The sequence below is a fragment of the Podarcis cretensis genome (genome assembly GCF_951804945.1).
Source record: "Podarcis cretensis genome assembly, chromosome: 8".
Taxonomy (NCBI): domain Eukaryota; kingdom Metazoa; phylum Chordata; class Lepidosauria; order Squamata; family Lacertidae; genus Podarcis; species Podarcis cretensis.
Genome location: NC_137177.1, coordinates 29,298,080 through 29,317,298, shown reverse-complemented (window position 1 = coordinate 29,317,298; position 19,219 = coordinate 29,298,080). Strand labels below are relative to the sequence as shown.

Here is a 19,219-nt window from a genome sequence, read left to right as displayed (position 1 = left end):
AGCCCTGACTTTGGGAGAGTCTGTACTTGAGCCAGATGACTTGAGCAAGGGACATCTCTTCCCCACCCCACCCCGGTTCCTTGTTTCACATTTTTTAGGCTGTGCTGCCATGTGTGTTCACCTGTTTAATGTAACTATCTTGTTTAGCTCTGATCTCATCACCCAGTAGTGCTGCCAACACCATCAATAAATGATACATATAAGATTTTGCTCTGTCATTTCTCTTGATAGCCTGCAGTGGAGTTATTCATGGTCCTAATTCAGAAGTACATTTCTCTTCATACAATTTGAAGTGTGATTATTTATAAGTGAATAGCAGGGCCATGTTGTTGTTTTCTGTAGACAACTGTTTCTGATAAAGAATGTAATCCTGATTATGTTTTGTGGCATGCTGGGCATTTTATTAGTTTGCTTGTATTGTCTATGTTAACAAAGTCCCCTCTTCTCTTTCTCTCTCTAGTATTGGCTATCCTGTTGTGACTTTGGGCTTCGGCTTCAAAAGTTATGTCAGCTATAAAATGCGATTAAGAAAACAAAAGGAAGTGCAGAAAGAAAACGAATTTTACATGCAGCTTCTTCAGCAAGCTTTGCCCCCGGAACAGCAGATGCTACAAAGGCAAGAGAGAGAAGCAGAGGAAGGTAAGTTTTTGCTTAACACAGACCTGGGGCAGGCATAATGGTTTGCAAATTTAGAACCAGCCTTGTTACTCTGCCTTTTCCCCACACTTCCTGCTCTTAACCACGGGTTCTCAATCCAGATGCACCAACACAATCCACTCTTAACATAAACAATTGGTCTTGTCTCTGTGCAATCATGTTATTGGGTTCTGCACCTATGCAGGATGTCTTTGGAAACTTCCCTGCTCGTCTCCTCTCCTTTGGAGGTAACCATTGGCCATTTTAAGCATCCCCAAGAGAGATGAGGGCTTTCCCATTCAGTTCTCATCTGACCACCACAATAGCAGCATTGCTGGAGACTTTCCTTGGAACTCTTTTCTTATTTATTCATTTGGCTTATTAATACTCCACCTTCTGTATGTTAAGAAGAGATTCTGAAGCTGTTAGCTGTTTTATATTCTTGATTTCAATAAGATCAGTGAATTACTTTTCCTGGGGCAGGGTGAATATTTGTGTGTGTGTGTTTAGGACTCTAGAATTTTCTCAGTCAATTTAATTAAGCAACTTAAAAAAACTTTTTTGATTTTTTAAAAGGATTACCTAATTAAACAGGCAGTGGAATTTATAAAGTATTTTAAAAATACAAGTATTTATAAAAACTGCATGTGAAAAGCACGATCTTAACCTCCTTAGCTCTCCTCCGTCAGGCAGGAGGGACTCCTCTGCTATGACACACAGGTTGGACATTAAATAATGGGAAAGTGCCTTTTGATTCCAAACAATCATTTTTAACATATGAAAATTTAGTTAACCATAAATCATGCAATGAATAAGATTTATTTAGCTAGGCACCCTACTTTTTCCCTTTGGGGAAGCAGGTTAAATGAGCTTTCCTTAGTATTTTAAATCTTGCTGAATATTTAAAGTTTATGAAAGTAGTTGCTGTATTGATTCCTGGGTTTATGCATCATGAGAACAGTCATATTGCAGACAACTCTTCAGGGTGCTTTAATGGAGAAATGTACTAGACTAAGGATATGCAACAAAATGTTGTAGTTTGGAGTGCTGTTGTTTAGGATTACAGCCAATCCATTTCATTCCCTCCCCCAACTCAGTTTTCTGTGTTTCCTCTTAATAGTTGTTAGCATTCTGTGACTGCTGAGCACACTCAGACTTCACTGTGCTGTGTCTAGGTTCTCTCAACCACACCACACCCCAAAAAACAATTATATGTTTTCCCCAAATAATTTTGTACTTCTGCAAGCTTGGCTGAACCCCACCACCTTTGTGTGAAGAAAGTGTTGTTTTTACTAGATAAGCAGCAGCACTCACAGTCTAAACATAGGAAATAGTGAGACTGGTGATACAATATTTCCTATATGTCCTATATGAGTTTTCTCTGTGTTGAAAGAAACTGCTTGTTTATTTGTTTTCATATCCTTAAAATAAATGGTGAGGAGGACATGAGGTTGAGAATATGTGATACTTCTTATTTAAGTTTTAAATATTGCCTCTTTTCTTTCTTCTTTTTTGGTATTGCAGCAGCCAAAGGATTGTCTGATATGGATTCCTCTATACTTTTGCAACACAATGGAGGCATTCCAGCCAATAAAAAGTTATCTTCAACATTACCGGAACTTGAATATAGAGAAAAAGGAAAAGAAAAAGATAAGGATGCCAAAAAACATAACCTTGGAATAAATAACAATATTTTGCAACCTGTAGACTCTAAAATACAAGAAATTGAATATATGGAGAACCATATCAACAGTAAAAGATTGAATAATGATCTTGTGGGAAGTACAGAAAACCTCTTAAAAGAGGACTCATGCACTGCATCATCCAAAAATTACAAAAATGCTAGTGGAGTTGTGAACTCCTCACCTCGCAGCCACAGTGCAACTAACGGGAGCATCCCTTCTGCATCAGCTAAGAATGATAAAAAACAGAAATGCACTAGCAAAAGCCCCAGTGCGCATAAAGACTTAATGGAAAATTGTATTCCCAATAACCAGCTAAGCAAACCAGATGCACTGGTAAGGTAAGGTTGATATGTTAGTGACCTAGTTTCCTCTCGACTCTTACTTTCTCGCTGTTTCTTTTCCCAGTAAGTTAAAATGTCTTTAAAGGATTTGGGCTTATGCATGGTTCGGATTGGGTTCAATCTATTTCTGCAGTATTGTTGTGCGATCAATACCTAAAGAAATGAACTAGGAATCTGTGAGTTCTGTTCCTAGTTATGGCGTTAACTACAGTAAGCTTACTTGGTGCAGAATTACACAACTATTTTTTTCTTGTGGTCTGCACAGGAAGGAATAATTAATTTTGGGGATCGGGCTAATGAGCACAGTTTCTTATATTTGCCTGTGCTTTGCATGCATTTGTATCTGGAAATACCTTCTTACTTTTTCTAGTAGTGTCTTTCTTGAGGTATACAAAAAATAATGTTATTTCTTGAATATTACTCACATGCGAGAACTGAATAATTCTGGATTAAATGATACCATCACATTTTCAAAACCGGATTAAAGACCCTGCTTCCTAATACAACAGGATTTTGACATGCTATAGTCTTCAAGCTGAAAGAATTTATTGGTTTTGTGTGTTTAAATGTTTCTTCCTGGAGTAGAATTGCAAGTGATGCATATCTAGTGCACTTCATAGAAATGCTTGCTAGTAAATTCATCCCGTGGGTGGGAAGAGTGATGGAGAGTAAACATTATTAGCCATAAAATATGTACTGGAATTTATATAGAATATTTAAACCAGAAGTTACGTCTTGGTTTCCTAAAATTAATCTGAGGTTAAAGGCTTGGTCTGGGGGCAATTGTGACTCTTGCTAAAACAACACTCATTCAAAACCTAAAATAAAAATGCTAGAACCCCAAAACCATAGTTGACTATACCACTTTCCATGTTGACAATTCTGTCACTTTCTGGTGAGTATGGCAAGCAGAGTCCAAGCCTTTCTCCAGCTTTGAGCTGGGATTTGTTCCAGTAACTGCATTGCTCTGCTCTCAGAAGCACCATGCAACTACACAGATTCTCACACTCTCCAGATTCAAACTGGAATAAAAGGCTGAGGCTTGTTGTTTTGGGTGCTGGGCTGCGTAGGAGCTTGGAGTGCCTTGGCAGCCCAGCACAAAAACAATCCCCTGCCTGAGTCCAAGTTTAGAACTGAAGAGGCGGACAAAGATCATCCCCGTGGTTGCAGGAGTAGACTGACACAACTGTGAGGGCAAGACTCTTCTATCTTTAGCTCCTAACTCAGAGCTGGGGATGGCGGTAGGGGCTTTCCCCTCACCTTGTACAGTACATACATATTTGGAAGTGAATCCCTTGAGCGATGGGACTTGCTTCTAAGGATATAGAATAATAGCGTCGAAGAGCATACTGTTATGGGTTTGCAGGGAGCCAGGACCCCTGGAAATTCCTGGGTGCCAGGTTCTCCCCATAATTTCTGGAATGGGGGGGTTGAAGTCAAGCCAGCTTCCTCAGGAGCTGGGCTTAAAGTGGTGCCATGCAAGAACGAAGACAAGTGAATTGAAAAGTAGAACAAAGGTTCACAACATATTTTCAGAGATATCAGTCCCCAACTCTGCTTTATTATTAAAGTATAGGTATTTCCAGATTATTTTACCTGTGGCATATATGATAAACGACTCCATGCTGAACTTAAGCAGGGTCTGTTCAGTGACTGGGTGGGAGGCCGCTTGGAACTCAGGGTAGTAAGCGTGGGGTTTCCATGATAGAAGAAAAGTGGGATATAAATGTATTTAAGTAAATAACATTTAAAAATAAAATTCAAAACAGCTTCCAAAAAATGAAAACATAATTTAAAATACCATTAAATTACTAAAGACAAACTCAATAAAACCAGTAGAAAAGAGCAAAGCATTAAATGATAAGTAGCATAACAAAATCTGAAAAGCAGTACTGACATCAGACTTTGTGGTTTGTTAACAGACCATGTTGTTGTTGTTGTTGTTGTTGTTTATTATTTAAAACAGTTTTAACCTGTGACCTAAAACTACAGAGCCAGCACAAAGTGAACATGTCAGGTGTGGGTGTTGCACCATTGGGATGCTGCCTCAGAAAGGCCCCTCCTTCCAGTCACCCTATACTAACTTTCAAAACTGGGGGCACCAAGAGGAAGGCTTTGAGGATCTTAAATGACTGGGAAGATTCACATGACCTAGCATCCTTTGGCAATTAACATGGAAGAAAAGCACTGAAATGTGAAACACTGTATTAGTTTGCCTCTGTAACTGAGATTTAGCAGCTAAAAGCAAAACATTTGCAGAACAATTATCAGCCAGTGTTCAGTGTACCATCATTGTTCTGATTATTACTGCTGTTTGGGTTGCTTTGGTGCAGAGAGCATGTATCGCAGCATCCTCCTTTTTCTGCATTTGTAGTTGTTTTTGTTCACCTGTGGCACCGTAAAAACAATGTTTCTGACTAATGGGAAGCAGTGAAAAGAGTCTATTATTTGTCAGTTTGCAGTAACTTATTGAAAAAATATATACAGTAGAACTGTTATAAAAAAAGAACAGTTGTATAAGGCCCAGTTGCATCCTGGTGCTTTACAACACACACTGTAGCACAAATGACAAAAGTATATATATTTCAATAAGTTATATTTTTATTGTATTTTATTTGTAATTCACCAGGAACAATGTGGCTATGAGCAGAAATTAGCTGCTTACCTGTTTCAGTGGGGCTTTAAAAAATATTCATTTTGGCTGGCTCATGCTTTAGATTAGAATGATGATATAGTATTCATTAAGCATACTTTAACTCTTAATTTTACATCAGGAAAGGTGTGCCTTTGGAGGCATTCAATATATAGCCAGAAGCTTTCAGCAGAATTTGGTCCAAGTGTGTGTGATTTTGTGAGATTAGGTAGGTAGGTAGCTAGAGTGAGTTTATTTTGAACTTGCTTTGGGCCTAAAGGGTGACTTTTAAATTCAGTGCTAACTGAAAGCCCCTCTAGGATCATGCCCACCAAGGAGTTCCCAAACATAGATAATCCCTGAGCCCCCTTTTGGCATGGGTCTTTCCAGCTCCCTCTTGAATTCAAAACACTTCCAATTCTTCCTTTGAAGTTGAATTACCTAATATCATTTTTAAGTTCAGGTGATTGACAGTCAGGCAGTTCTGCCCACCTGTCAAAAGCTGACCTCGAAAGTCCGGCAGGTTCTGGATTCAGTTCTGTAATCATTACAGCATCACAATCACTTTAATAGAAGTGGAAGCAATAGATTCCAAGATGCCTTTCATGAAGAATCTTTGCTGGGAGTTTAGGACAGCTGGCCTCCTCCAGCTGCCTGTGACACTTTAAGACCAACAATTAACACATTTCACAAAAGTGCTGATTTCCTATGGTATTGCAAGCTCAACATGTGGATAATGTAACTTGCTGGCAATGTGTATTTACTAACCTGGAAATTATCTATACCAGGCATAGGCAAACTCGGCCCTCCAGATGTTTTGAGACTACAACTCCCATCATCCCTGACCACTGGTCCTGTTAGCTAGGGATGATGGGAGTTGTAGTCCCAAAACATCTGGAGGGCTGAGTTTGCCTATGCCTGATCTATACCAATTAATGTACTCAAAAAGGCTACTTTAAATTATATGTCGTCCTATAAACCATTTCTGGCAAACAAAGCGTTTAAGGATGTAGCAAAACTTTAATCTAGAGAGTCTTTGTAAGATTAGAATGAAAGCGAAAGCCTTGTAATACAGATAAAGAAAGGGCTTTTACAGAGAAGGGTAATACAACTTGTATTCTGGCTGGTGTGTCATACCCTGCTAGATGTAAGAACAATAGGAAAATTTGAGCCTCCAGCTGGGATGAAATGTTCATCGGATAACTTGATTACTGAGGGCTGGTGTACAGGTGTAATATTAGCTAACCATTAACCAGGGTTAGGAGGCTAGGGTCCAGGGAATAGAATGACGTGCCCGCCCCTCACTTGCACCCACCCCCAATTTCTTTTACCTTAGTTCAACCCTGTCTTCTAAGTACTAATTTTGGAGAGCCCCAAATTTCTAGAATTAGTATTGCTCAATGGCAATGACAAGCCTAGGTATGCATGTGATACAGAGGACACTGCCAGAGGGGATGTAATGGGCAATCCTGAAGATCCTCAATCCTAAAAAAAAATATTAACCAGCCCTGAAAATTTCAAGATTTAGGTTTATGTACTATGTTCACACTTGTCAGCTATACGGGATAGAATTAGGGGGCTACCTTCCAGAAAACCGTGTGGGAAAGTGAAACATTTATCCATCTAAAATCTGTATAAAGTCAGAGCTTTGGACCTTTCCTGGGAATGGATTCAGTAATTTGAGTGCTACCACTGAGAAGATCCTACTTCTGAGCATCTGCAGAATTGAACTCATGAAGGTGTGGAATGTTAAACTGGGACTCTGCAAAGGGTCTGGGTGAAGCAGATGGACACATGCCAACAAAACAAGCAACCAAATCGCTATTGGTGTGTTTAAGCAACACACTGAGGGGGTGCTTAAGGGGGAGCCCATGCCCTAGCCCCCAGCACCCCAGCCGTGCACAGAATTTCCTGTATTGAGTGGGAAAGGGGGCTTCAAAGTGTGTTAGTAGCTTCTGCATGATCATTCAGCTGAATGGAGTTAGAACCGCCCCCCTTCAGATGCATAGATCTCTCACAGGGACTGAGATGTTGTGAAAAAGTCTTGCATACATGGCCACTGCTCTCATCACATGTTCACTTTTGAATGCCTGAAAAGGAATTGAGGGTGTAGCAATTAGGGACGGACAGATATGTCACTATGTGTGCCGTGCCACCCCTTCTTTACTTCTGTGGTAATATGCACTTTTTTTAAAAAATTGCCTCAAAATACATGTTTGTTTAAATGCATATTTTCCTGGTTATCTCTGCTGCTGAGGACTACATTGTGACTTTCAGAGAAGTGTGACATCTGTTGGGTAGCTAAGTTCCAGTGTGCACACCAGTCCTGTCCAAGTGTTGTGGGTCAGGGCATTCGTGAAGACTGAATTCCTCAAACATTCCCTGATAGCAGTGTGTGAATGAAAGGTGTAGTGATATGGGGGCTAGGCCTAGCTTGATTCCTCACTTTCCCACAATATGACAGACTTGCATGGTCTCCTGTTTTGTTAGGAATTATGCTCCCCAAAAAACCAATGACTGATTTTCCAGTTTACAGCAATCTTGCAGTTTGAGACTGGTCACTTAAGAAAAATAAATAAATCTGGATCTACCTGGTAACCACAGCCAGAATTTTAGGACTAGGAATTTATTTTTTTCTGTTTTGCATTTGTTTTAAACACAAAAAACAAATCATGCTTGCTCAGTATAGGCTCGTCTTCTCTTTTTTCACACCTAAACATGACTGTTGTGTTGCCAGAGTCAGGCTGCAACAGTGTTTCACCCTTTCCCCTTCAACTTGAGTTGCACCATTGGGTGTGAATTGAACTCTGAAGGTAACTGGAGCCATTTGTGCTTTGAAGCGGGGAGGAGGGGCAGGCAGCCAGGACTGAAAACCATTTTCATGTGCAATTCACTTGGAAGTTTTTTGTTCCTTCCAGTGCTTGACTTCTAAAAGGAAAGGTGCCAAAGTTTAATGGCTTAGAAATCTAATTCTCTGGCTGTGAAGTTTTGGCCATGAATAATATCTCTCTGTGTGTGTTTGCACGCACCAAACGAGATCTAATGGTGGTAACTGCACTTGTTTATATGTCTGCCCCTTTCATAGGAGCCAACTCCTAGAGGCCAAGGTCCCTTTGGCCTCACCAATAAAATAGTTGAGGGGGCCAGCCCCCCCCCTCGGTTGATAGGCACTGCCATTCAAATGGTGTGTGCACACCATGCCTTGTGAACGATTATGCAGGGTGGGGCTTACCTGCCCCCCTTTATGTATAAAGCAAAGAGGAGCATGTAATTTTTATACCAAAGGGAGCATGACAAGTGAAGGGTGCTGAATCCTGCCCCTCATCTTTACATTTGGGGCCAGCTCCAGGACTGAGGGGGCTGTCACCAAAGTATCCTTTGGTGCACCCCCTCCTATGTTGATGAGCCCTGGCAGGTTTACCTGGTAGGGCAGGTTGGTGGCATTCTGATAGGCAGCTGGTTATGAAAGCTGCCACTTTAATTTTCTGCAATGCTCCAGAGTGATGGTACATCAGGAACATTGTAGAAAATTAAAACAGTGGCTCCTAGGCATCATTTGAGACACCTACCTGGGCTCTTAGTGCAGTGTAATGACGGTACTTTGCCTGCCTGTCTGCCTGCCTGCCTGCTTTTGATCACACCAGTCACTTCTCTTGCAGTCTGATTCCAGTGCCAGATAAGCCACAAGGGTGGGAGGAAAGTGCCTGCAACGACTGCCCGTGTTGAGGTTAGATTCATGATGGGGCAACATCCAGCTATGTTCTCTTGCTTGTCCTTTTTGGTGTAATACTTCGGTTCTCCTACTATACATGAGCAGAAACAACACATGAATAAACAGACTGGACTGCCACCATCATGTCTAATTTGGCCTTGAAATATAGAGCAAGTGGTTTATTTCTCATTGATGAGAGACAGGCATTCTTCTATCTGCTCAAAGTCACCGTCTTGTCTCAGGGAATTTCACCTTTGTAACTGTATCTGAGAAAAAGATACAAAATGCTGACCTTTCATTCATACATATATTTGTAAGAATCTTGCATATGTGTAAAGGGCTACATGGAAACCTGCCCTTTAATAAAATGGGGTAATTCCAAACCAGCAATTTCCCACCTCTATGTGTTTTTTAGAAAAGACTTGAATAACTTTTGGACTTAAACTGCTGCAGGCTACCTGTGTGCCACAAATTACTAACGTAAGCATGTGTGGGCAGGCAACTAGTAGCTTTTATGGACTTACTTGCAAGGCTAGAATCCAGTTCTATATACAAGCAGTTCTGACAGCCAATTTATAGAGTTTTCAGTAAATTAATAAAGAGCTATTGAAGATGAACTGTGTTCCAAAAAATATATTAAATCAAGCACCCTTGGCAAGCAACATACATTTTGATGGGTTTAAGTAGCTTTTTATCTCAAAATGGCAAGAAAACATTTTTTTATAAGTGCTGCATTTTATTTTAATGATTGATAATGCCTTGATGAATAAAGTCAATTGCCTATGCTGGTAATTGGTTGTGCATATGTTACTGTTTTTCTTTATTTGTATCTCCCTTAATAGCACATACCGGGCTCTCAAACCAGTTCACACATCTATAAAGTCACCAGTAAAACCCTGATTAATTAGCTTAGGTGCTGTGGGTTAACCCATTTGCAATGAGAATTAGCAGACAGGGAAAAGAATTAATATACAACCATTTATTTCAGTGGCATTAATCACAACCAAATATACAATCCTAAGATCCTAAGATACCCCTCAGGTATAGATTAGGAAAGCAAAAAGAGGAAAGTTGCTGTTGGTTGGTTGGTTGGTTGGTTGCTTTGCTTGCTTGCTTCCTTGCTTGCTTAATACACTGTTACTTAGAATTGGCTTTGGACATGGAAAATGAAAGTTCAAATTCCCATTGTAATACTTGCTGAATGGCTGTGGACAATTTGCTCCCTGTTGGCCTAACTCATTTAACAGTATTGTTAGATTAAGACCTGACTTGTATCTGACAGGGGTACCATCTGGTTGGTGGCCAGTGGGTAGAGTCACACACCCCAGACACATTTAATTGTACTTGCCGCAGGCATTGGCCCATGTGTGTGTAGCGTGCATGTGTAATACTTATAGGGAAAATGGCTTTATTCATGGGCCGTGTCCTGTATAAATTGACCCCAATGTGCCTCTCTGAGGTCCTTGGTTGTAGAGTAGGAAACAGATGTAGCTACATCCAGCAATTTCCCCTAAATTAGTTACTATTTCAGCAATATATATATCTCTCTTTAAAGAAAGTCACAGATCACACTATGGTAATGTTTGTCATTCGAAATTTCAGTTATCTGAAAGTAAAAGAATTATACCCAAACCTCACTGCATAAATACTGATTCAGATATCTGAACAGCCAGAGTTTGCCCACTTCCTTATTTGTTTGTCTTTTGCTGGTTGGCTGGAGCAGTTTAGGGCAGAAACCAGGGAGGGAGGGAGTTTGGACAAATCATGGGTTAGAAATGTCCCCATAGGAAATAATGGAAATCATCAGCCCATTATACAAATGCTCAACTAACGAATGATTTCTTAGGTACTCATTGTGTTCAGATAGTGGTACGTATGTGTATAAGCCAATATATTATTGCCCTTTACCCTCTTTTGTTGACTATTCCACCCACAACCACCTAAGGGTCTCTAGATCCCTTAAATCAGGAGTAAGGAAGCTTTTTCATCCAAAGGCCACATGCCCTTCTGTGCATCCTTCTTTGTGCTCCATGCCCCTTGTGAGAGGACCAGAGGCAAAAGTGGCTGGAGCAACAAATTACCTTTCTATAGTGGGCTAGTTTCTGTACTGAGACTCTCACACTCCTCTCTGTTCCAAGGAGGAGAAAGGCATTATCAAAGCTGAATGACACATTCCAACCAGGCAAAAACAGTAGTGGGTCAAAGCAGGGCCTGGGGAGAGTCCAGAGGGCCTCATTTGGCCTTTGGGCCTGAAGGTCCTCATCCATGTCTTAAATAATTCTGTCCATTCTCCTCTTCTTGGAACAAGTAATATCTGCTATTAGCTTAAAATATAGGGTATTTGAGTTATGCAATAATGTACAATTGAAGGTAAGATTTACAATATCCTTTTATCAAAATAATTTAATAAGGAAGTTGTTCCTTAGAGTTGTATTGTAGTTTATTGGCTTACGAGTTTACTTCTCTAGTTGATTGTTTTTATGTCAGATTTCTCTGTTGTTAATCTGATTTGTCATGTTTCTTATATGCAGTTGTATCCTTTTAATACCCAGGTTCTTGCGTCTACAATAAAATTTGTGGCTCCATAGGAACTTGAAAGGCTCTGAAAAACACTTAATGTTCTCTTTTGCAGTTTCCTATTTTCATTACAATCTGCAATATTGTAATTCTGCAAAAGGAAAAATTACATTTTGCATGTGATTTGAGCCCAGAGTTTAATCCTGTCATCACTCATATAAATGTGGTTTATATATGCAGTGCTCCTTCCACCTGAATTGATATACAGTGGTACCTCAGGTTAAGTACTTTATTTGTTCCAGAGGTCTGCTCTTAACCTGAAACTGTTCTTAACCTGAAGCACCACTTTAGCTAATGGGGCCTCCTGCAGCTGCTGTGCCGCCGCAGGAGCACGATTTCTGTTCTTATCCTGAAGCAAAGTTCTTAACCGAGGAGTCTGTAACCTGAAGCATATGTAACCTGAAGCGTATGTAACCCAAGATACCACTGTATGGTCTCATACACGTTACATTCTGTTGTGTGTACCAGTACCCTAATACCTACTGCTTCTAGAGAAAAGCTTCAGAAGTGGGCATTTTGGAGTAAATGGCTGTGGAGACGGGTGTTCAGCTGTTCTTCCACTGCAGTTCCCTCAGCTGTTTTCTCCCATCAGCTGCATATTTGCAAAGATATAGTGCAAACATTATATGGAGGCCCACAGAGGATAAAGCTGTTAGGGAACAGGATAAGCACCTCTTTTCTTCTTCCAGTTGCTTCTCCACAACCAGTGCCTCTTCCCAAAGCTGCTTTGGCATAATAGAAACAGCCAGAGGGGTTTCTGTTCTCATTTGCATGTGTAGCTCTGCTTTCGTGTTTGACAGGATAATAAATGTGCTTGTTTTATGATGGGTGAATGAGAGGATCATAATACCACTGTGAACAAACCAAATGTGTGAGCTATACTATCAATTCTTTTGGCCTACCTAGCCAAATAATGTTGGCAAAAGAATGGACATTTGTAAGCATTTGTTGTCACACAATAGTTCTTTCTCCCCGAAATATTTTAAAAAAGCAAACCCAGGGCTTCTATAATTTGGTGTACTTTGCTAAGGCCAGATAAATATTTTTTTGCAAGGTAGCGCCAACATCAAGCGCAGGATCAATATACACTTTTTTGTAGCTACGGCCATACCTTCCCCACACCTTATGTTGCATATTATGTCAGATGAGGGTCAAGTTGGCATGGTTTGAGAGAAATGGCCTTACAGGCAAAATTGGGACCTGTGTTTTCTCCAATTAAGCCCAGGCTAGCGAGTGCTGGGCTAGGTGGACTAAAGGTCTTCTGTATTGTATGGTAGCATCAGATGTTCATACACTAATAGGCCTGTGCATATGAGTGTTCTTAATCATTCCGCTCCTTCTTAGCCTCTGCTGTGCCCTCTGTACTAACCATTGGGCTGTTAGAACTGGCCAATCTGATTTGGATCTAGGGGTCTTAATAGACCACAAGCTTCACACAAGTCAACAGTGTGATACAGTAGCAGCAAAAACAAAAACAAAACAAAAAAACTAATTATATTCTAGTCTGCATCAACGGAAGTATGGTGTCCTGTTCAAGGGAAGTAGTAGTAGTGTGCTATTCTACCTTGGTAAACGTCTGTGAAGTGTTTTTGCTGACAATTAAAAACAGTACTGTTCACCCAAGCATTTACTGGACATTAATTCTTGGCTAAGTGGATCTTACTGTGATTCCTAAATGGAAGAGTCAGACCAGCCTTTCTGTGAGAGTGTTCCATAAACAGGGCTCTGCCACCAAAGAAGCCAGTCTCTGGTTGGTGCACATTTTATCTCTGATATCTGCAAAAGGTTTTCTGATTAGGAATTTGGTGACTAGGCAAGTTCATATTGTGTAATTCTCTGCCCTGGTGTGGATCAGGGAAATGTATGACAGAATGATGTCAGGATATGGATTACGTGTTGCATGAAGCTGCCATCTAACTGTCTTAAGGCTTAAATCTGTTACAATAGCCAGTGAATGGTATGTTAACATCTCCGCAAGCAGTCACTCAATGTCCTTTGGAAAAAATGCTGGCTACCAACTGACAACAATGCATTTCTAGATGCTCCAGGTCTCTTGATCCTTCATGGCATTCATTTCACCAGGGGGTCTCCAAATGTAGTGGCCTCCCCTCCCCTAACTTATCAAGCATTCTGAAAATGTAGATATGGGAGAGGGTCTCTCAGTCCTTGCTGGTTGGAAAAGATAAGGCTCAGTGTCTCTCTCAGTTTTACTGGAGAAGTGTGAGGGAAGTCTCTCACTTCACACAAGACTTTGGAGATACTTGGGAGCAGGAGAGCATCTTACTCCTGGTTGTATCTAGTCATGGTGTGAAGTGAGAAATCAGTCATCCCCCTCTCTCAAATCATCTGTGCATGTCACAGCCTTCGAAGGAGTGAAGTCAGTCACAGCTGCAAAAATGTTTGAATTATGCATTTTAAAAGTTTCAGTTCAGAATGATGTGGGCACTCACTCACACAGTGGAAATGTGCACCCTGACCCATGTACATTCAGACGTAAGCCCAGGTAAGTTCAGCAGGGCTTACTTCCAAGTGCATAGTAACACAGCTTTCGTTTTCTAGATTAATTCAGGCAGTGTAAGAAGATCCATAATCATAAAACTAGTATCTTTCACATTTATTTGTTCTCCATTCATTGACCAAAACGTTTCCCTTTATGTACTTATTAGCAGATAATGGACCAGGGGCAGAAGGGCCCACGTAATGTACTTTTATCTAGTAATGTGTTGTGTGTTTATTTTTAGACACTTGTGCCTGCTAAGCAGCCACAGTACACATAGCAGAAGTAAATACAGCAAGATCAGGAAACTTCTCAACTGACTACTGTATAGTCATAGGAAGCAATTATAAGCTGATTGTTGTTCCCTTAACCATGCGTAAGATGGTTTTTAAAAACAGTTTTTTCCTTTGAACAATTTTTACTATTTGTATTTTCAGGAGGAGGAAATCAAATGGGGACAAACCTATGCATGAATACACAAACATTTAAACTCTCTTCCAGCTCAAACTAGCTTTTCTCCTGCAAGGTTCCAGATAGCCATTTAAAAAGGGAGGAAATCTAGTGAGGAAGGATGTCTGTATGTAAACTAGGAAACTTCATAGCTGCTTGTCTTGTAGATCATTAGTGGGCCTTCAAGTCAAGTTGAGCTCAGGTTATTGAGAGCTGGACTAGCAAATGAACTGGCAAGTCCTGGTTCAAGGACCCTGAAGGCATACTCTTCCATTGTCTCCCAAGACAGAGGGATGCCAAAATCTATAAATATATGAGTAGTTATGCCTAGAAACTTGAAATATTATTTATAACTCTAAGGCATGATTTCCAGATTAGGAGTCAGGATTTATCACAAGCAGATTAACAGATCACAGGCATTTTGTGGGCGTGGGTTATTGAGTTGCTGGTAGTCTCAGTACCTTGGCACAATGAGCAGGTAGAATCTGCTGTCATTTGAATTAATGCTGTTTTAACAATGTAATCTAATTTGTTTTGGGGGGTTTTCCCATAATGAGATTGAAGTATTAGGAAAGTAAGCAAACTGTTTAAGAATCAGTTCTAGCTTTTGTGTTCTCGCATAACAAAAAGATATTAGCATGTGTTAGTTTTACTTTAATCCTTCTGATGCTTTCCAAAGTGGGTATAAGGGATAAAGCATATTGAAGAAACAGTTTTTCTTTCTTATATATCCTTACGTTTCATCTCTGAGGACATACAGAGGTGAAAGAGAACTTTTTAAACTGCCCAAAATAGGTAGGGGGTGTGGAAGAGAGAGATTGGGTCCAAGGCGGGAAATTTTCATAATGGGGACAAGAAAATGAATATGTGAAAAAGAATTGAACTTATTTTCCATTGGTTCAGGCTAGGAAGCTTTGAAAACAAAGGCTTGTCATTAAGAAAAAATTGCTGTTCCCTCCCTAAACCCCTGGGATAAGCAGTTGTAAATCTATAGAAATTAGGAACTTGAAGAGTGATGAAGTAACTTCATGTGGTAGGTCCCAGAGACAGACTTTTGGGGCTAGTTCCCCTTTGGAATCTGGTTTGAGACTTTCTCCAGTAGATCCCAATACACTCTTTCCTAGGCTGCTTTAGTTAAGAGCCAGTGAGAGTCAGTGCTATGATGTAGAGATTAGATTGTGGGACTATAGCTGAATTTGAATTGCCACCCAACCACAGGCTTGTTGTAAAAATAAAATGGTGGAGGAAGGGAGAAGCACATGCCCCATCCTAAACTCCATGCAGAGTGAGATAAAAATAAACTACCCATATGCAAACCATGTCAAGCTGATAATATTGTCACATTTGAACTGGGGAAGAGCATCTTTATTTTTTCTGCTGTATTTATAGACCACTTTTCAGCCATACAATAACAGATCAAAGCAATTCACAGTTAAAACTATTCAGGTCTATTCAAATCTAAAAATAAATCCAGAGACCAACAGGCAAAAAGCCAGTCAAATCATAGCAGCAGGAGGACAATTAAAATACAACACCAGAATAAACAAAACAGAAGCAAAAATAGCTTGCTTAATCTAATTGCTGAAGCCATGGTGAGAAAGAGAAGTTTTCCCTCTCTTCCAAAAAGTGAAGAGAGACTCCTGTCAGCTGGTTAGAGTGTGGTGCTGATAGCTCTACCTGTTGAACCTTCAAGGCAAGAACCTGCCAAAGCATGGTCAGGTACTAAAACAGGCATAGGCAAACTCGGCCCTCCAGATGTTTTGGGACTACAACTCCCATCATCCCTGACCACTGCTGTTAGCTAGGGATGATGGGAGTTGTAGTCCCAAAACATCTGGAGGGCCGAGTTTGCCTATGCCTGTACTAAAACCTAGAAGCCACACACATTCTTGATTCCCTGTCCCTTTTTGCCCATTGTTTCCCACTCCTCCTCCACAGTGTTAAGTTTAAAAGAGGTACATCCCTTCTTCAAAGGTATCACCATTTCATCCCTGAAATATGTAGTCTAAAAGTCTACCCCTTTCTTACCCTAAATGCACTTTATTATAATTGGTCACTAACTAAACATTTGACCTGAAAGACAGGTTGTGAGGCTTTGTACAACAGGAATAGACAAGGTCCATGATTCAAATACGTACATTTGCATTATATCCAGATCATGAACACTGTCCTGAATAATCCACATCCTGATACCTGGGGTGTCAATGTGAATATAGCATTTGGCAAGGCTGCCATATTTGCATTATGCAAACATGTTCATTTTCTGGAATGTGCATCTTTATGTGACTGCTGCCTGACTTTCTAGGATGTGTGGACAGAAAAAATGAGTCACATTGTTGTTCGTATAGTAGTGGGACACAATAGTTAAGTATTTGATTAAAACACTGTTAGACTCTTGTTAACCAAGACAACTAATTGGCTTTAAATGCCTATCCTCATTCATATTTAGATACTATACATTGTGTTAAAATGTTTTAGCGCCAGGCTAAAAGATTCTATGTAAACTGACATTTTATTTCTAAATAAGATGTACGGCAGATGGTCTCTGGTCAGGAACGATTAAAACTAAACCTTCTAAACAGCTGTGCATTTTCTCTCCTGCAGTGCAGCTCTCTGAGCCTGTGTGGAAAAGAGAGAGAAATATAAACAATGGTGTATCTTGGATCTAAAATACACTTCTCTATTTACCATGTAAAACAGTTTGATCACGATGTGTATGTGGTGGTAACAGGGCGGTTCTGCTTGCATTCTTCTAGCCACAGGCAAGGTGACTTGACAGCATTGAACTGCCCCATTAGAGCAAGGGTGGTATGCAGTGAAGGCAAGGTTTCTATGGATCCTATGGATCACTCAGCGGAATGCATGTGCCAACTGAGCAGATGGTTGGTACTGGCAATACTCATTTAGTGGGAGAACTGATCTCCCTTCATTTTCAGTTATTGTGTGTGTTTTGGCACACAAGGTTCTGTGTACAATCGTATTTGGGAGTAGTATAAATGAATTTGACTTGGTATTTAGGACCCTCCAAATGTTGCTACACTACATCTCCCATCTTCTCTGACAATTGACCATGGTGGTCATTGCAGTCCAACAGCATCTGGAAGGCCACAGGTTCTCTCACCCATGTCCTAGATTGTTCACTGAGCATATACTTTGATTTCCTGATTCAGAATAGAAGACAGCTCCCCTTTTCCAGGGGACTGCATTGCGGGAGGGGTTCCGGGGTAACCTCCCAGTTACCCAGCAGTGGGTGGAGGGATGCTGCCCACGTCAGTAGGACACCCAGCTGCATCACGCCTCCTGGCTGACCAACCGGGTTAGCTGAGGGCGTGGCCACCTGCCGTTTAAACAGCAGTGTGACTTTGGGGCACCCTCCATTTGTCTCCTTTCATTGGATCTCCCAGCCCACCCACCATCTTTGCTTGTGTTGCTTGACTATGGCCTTGCTGTGACTAATGCTGGTCACCTGGTTGTTGGGGCCGGGTAGGAATTTTTCCGCTTGGCAAATTGGCACCAGCCATTTGGTTTTCGCCTGCCTAGTAGCTCTCATCACAACTTTGCAAGGTTAGGCAAGGTAAGCCTTGTCATGGGAGGGGCGGTTGTTGCTTCTGGCCTGCCCGTCCATGTTAAAGGTATCCTGTTAAAGGGATCCAGGGGTGTGGTTTCTGTCCAAAGCCTGGGTGTGGGCTAGGGCCATGCCACAACCCCATCGGTGACCCTGGGGGTGCTCTTAATTGATATATATCATAGGGCTCCCCCTATCGGTGGTTGACCCTTTGAGACTTCCTGCAGACGGGCAGGAGTCAGGATATAGTCTTGCTTCACCCAAATGCCTAAGCCAAACCACTCACATCTGTAACCAATAAAGTTGTAGCCATTAACCCAACATATGTGTTTCTTATTTCTGGGGGAACTCCATGTGGGTTATGGATTTTTTAAAAATAAATGCTATTATATTCAGACTATTTGTCAGAGTGAGAAGAAACTGTCATTTAAATCAAGGCTTTTAGTGGTGTAGTATTAGCTAAATGAGCCACCTTGGCAGGAAAGGTAAAATATCAATTTACTTGAATGGCTGACATGGTTGTTAACTTTCAGTTGCTTTTATTTTTAGTTTCTATGTTGAGGCAAGATGGGGTGGGTGTGGGGCGATAGGAGCTTGCCAAAATCCTCTATCACTTATATATATTTGCTAGGTAAACCATGAAATTGTACTATTAAGATTCGAGTACACAGAATTGAAGTTAAAGCTTTCTAATGCTAAATTTTGCTGTGTTATGTTCTCTTTATCACGGTTAATGTCAATAAAAGAAAAGGTTTCCTTCTACCCTGGGAAACGTACTTGCACGTACAACTGACAGATCCCTATTTATATCCCAAGTAAAGGCCAAACTACATATGACTGTGGCAGATCTGTGTTTTCAAACGTGGTTCGAGGAAACGGGTGCATGTGTGATTTTGGAACATAAAATGGCCATATGAGCTTCTGATTCTGAATTGTACTGTCCTTCTCAACCGGTTGCTTCTTCCCTTTTCATTTCATGAATAACTTTCCCCCAGCCAAGCTTCAATACCAGAAGTGAGCCTGGCTGGCATAAAAGTAACTGGAGAAGAGATTTAAAGGGCCTGTGAGTGGTGGGAGGGGGGTTGGTGCAGAAATGTCAGGTGTGCGAGGAAGGAGGCTCATCA

General features: G+C 40.8%; 1 protein-coding gene across 1 annotated transcript in view; it reads left to right on the top strand.

Annotated features, from left to right (window-relative positions):
- Positions 1–19,219, top strand: part of MACO1 (macoilin 1) — a 65,307-nt gene that overhangs the window by 35,741 nt on the left and 10,347 nt on the right. Inside the window, exons 5-6 of the mRNA XM_079987732.1 lie at positions 461–639; positions 2,161–2,659. Of these exons, the coding sequence (XP_079843858.1) occupies positions 461–639; positions 2,161–2,659 (678 nt within the window). The remainder of the gene's footprint in view (positions 1–460; positions 640–2,160; positions 2,660–19,219) is intronic.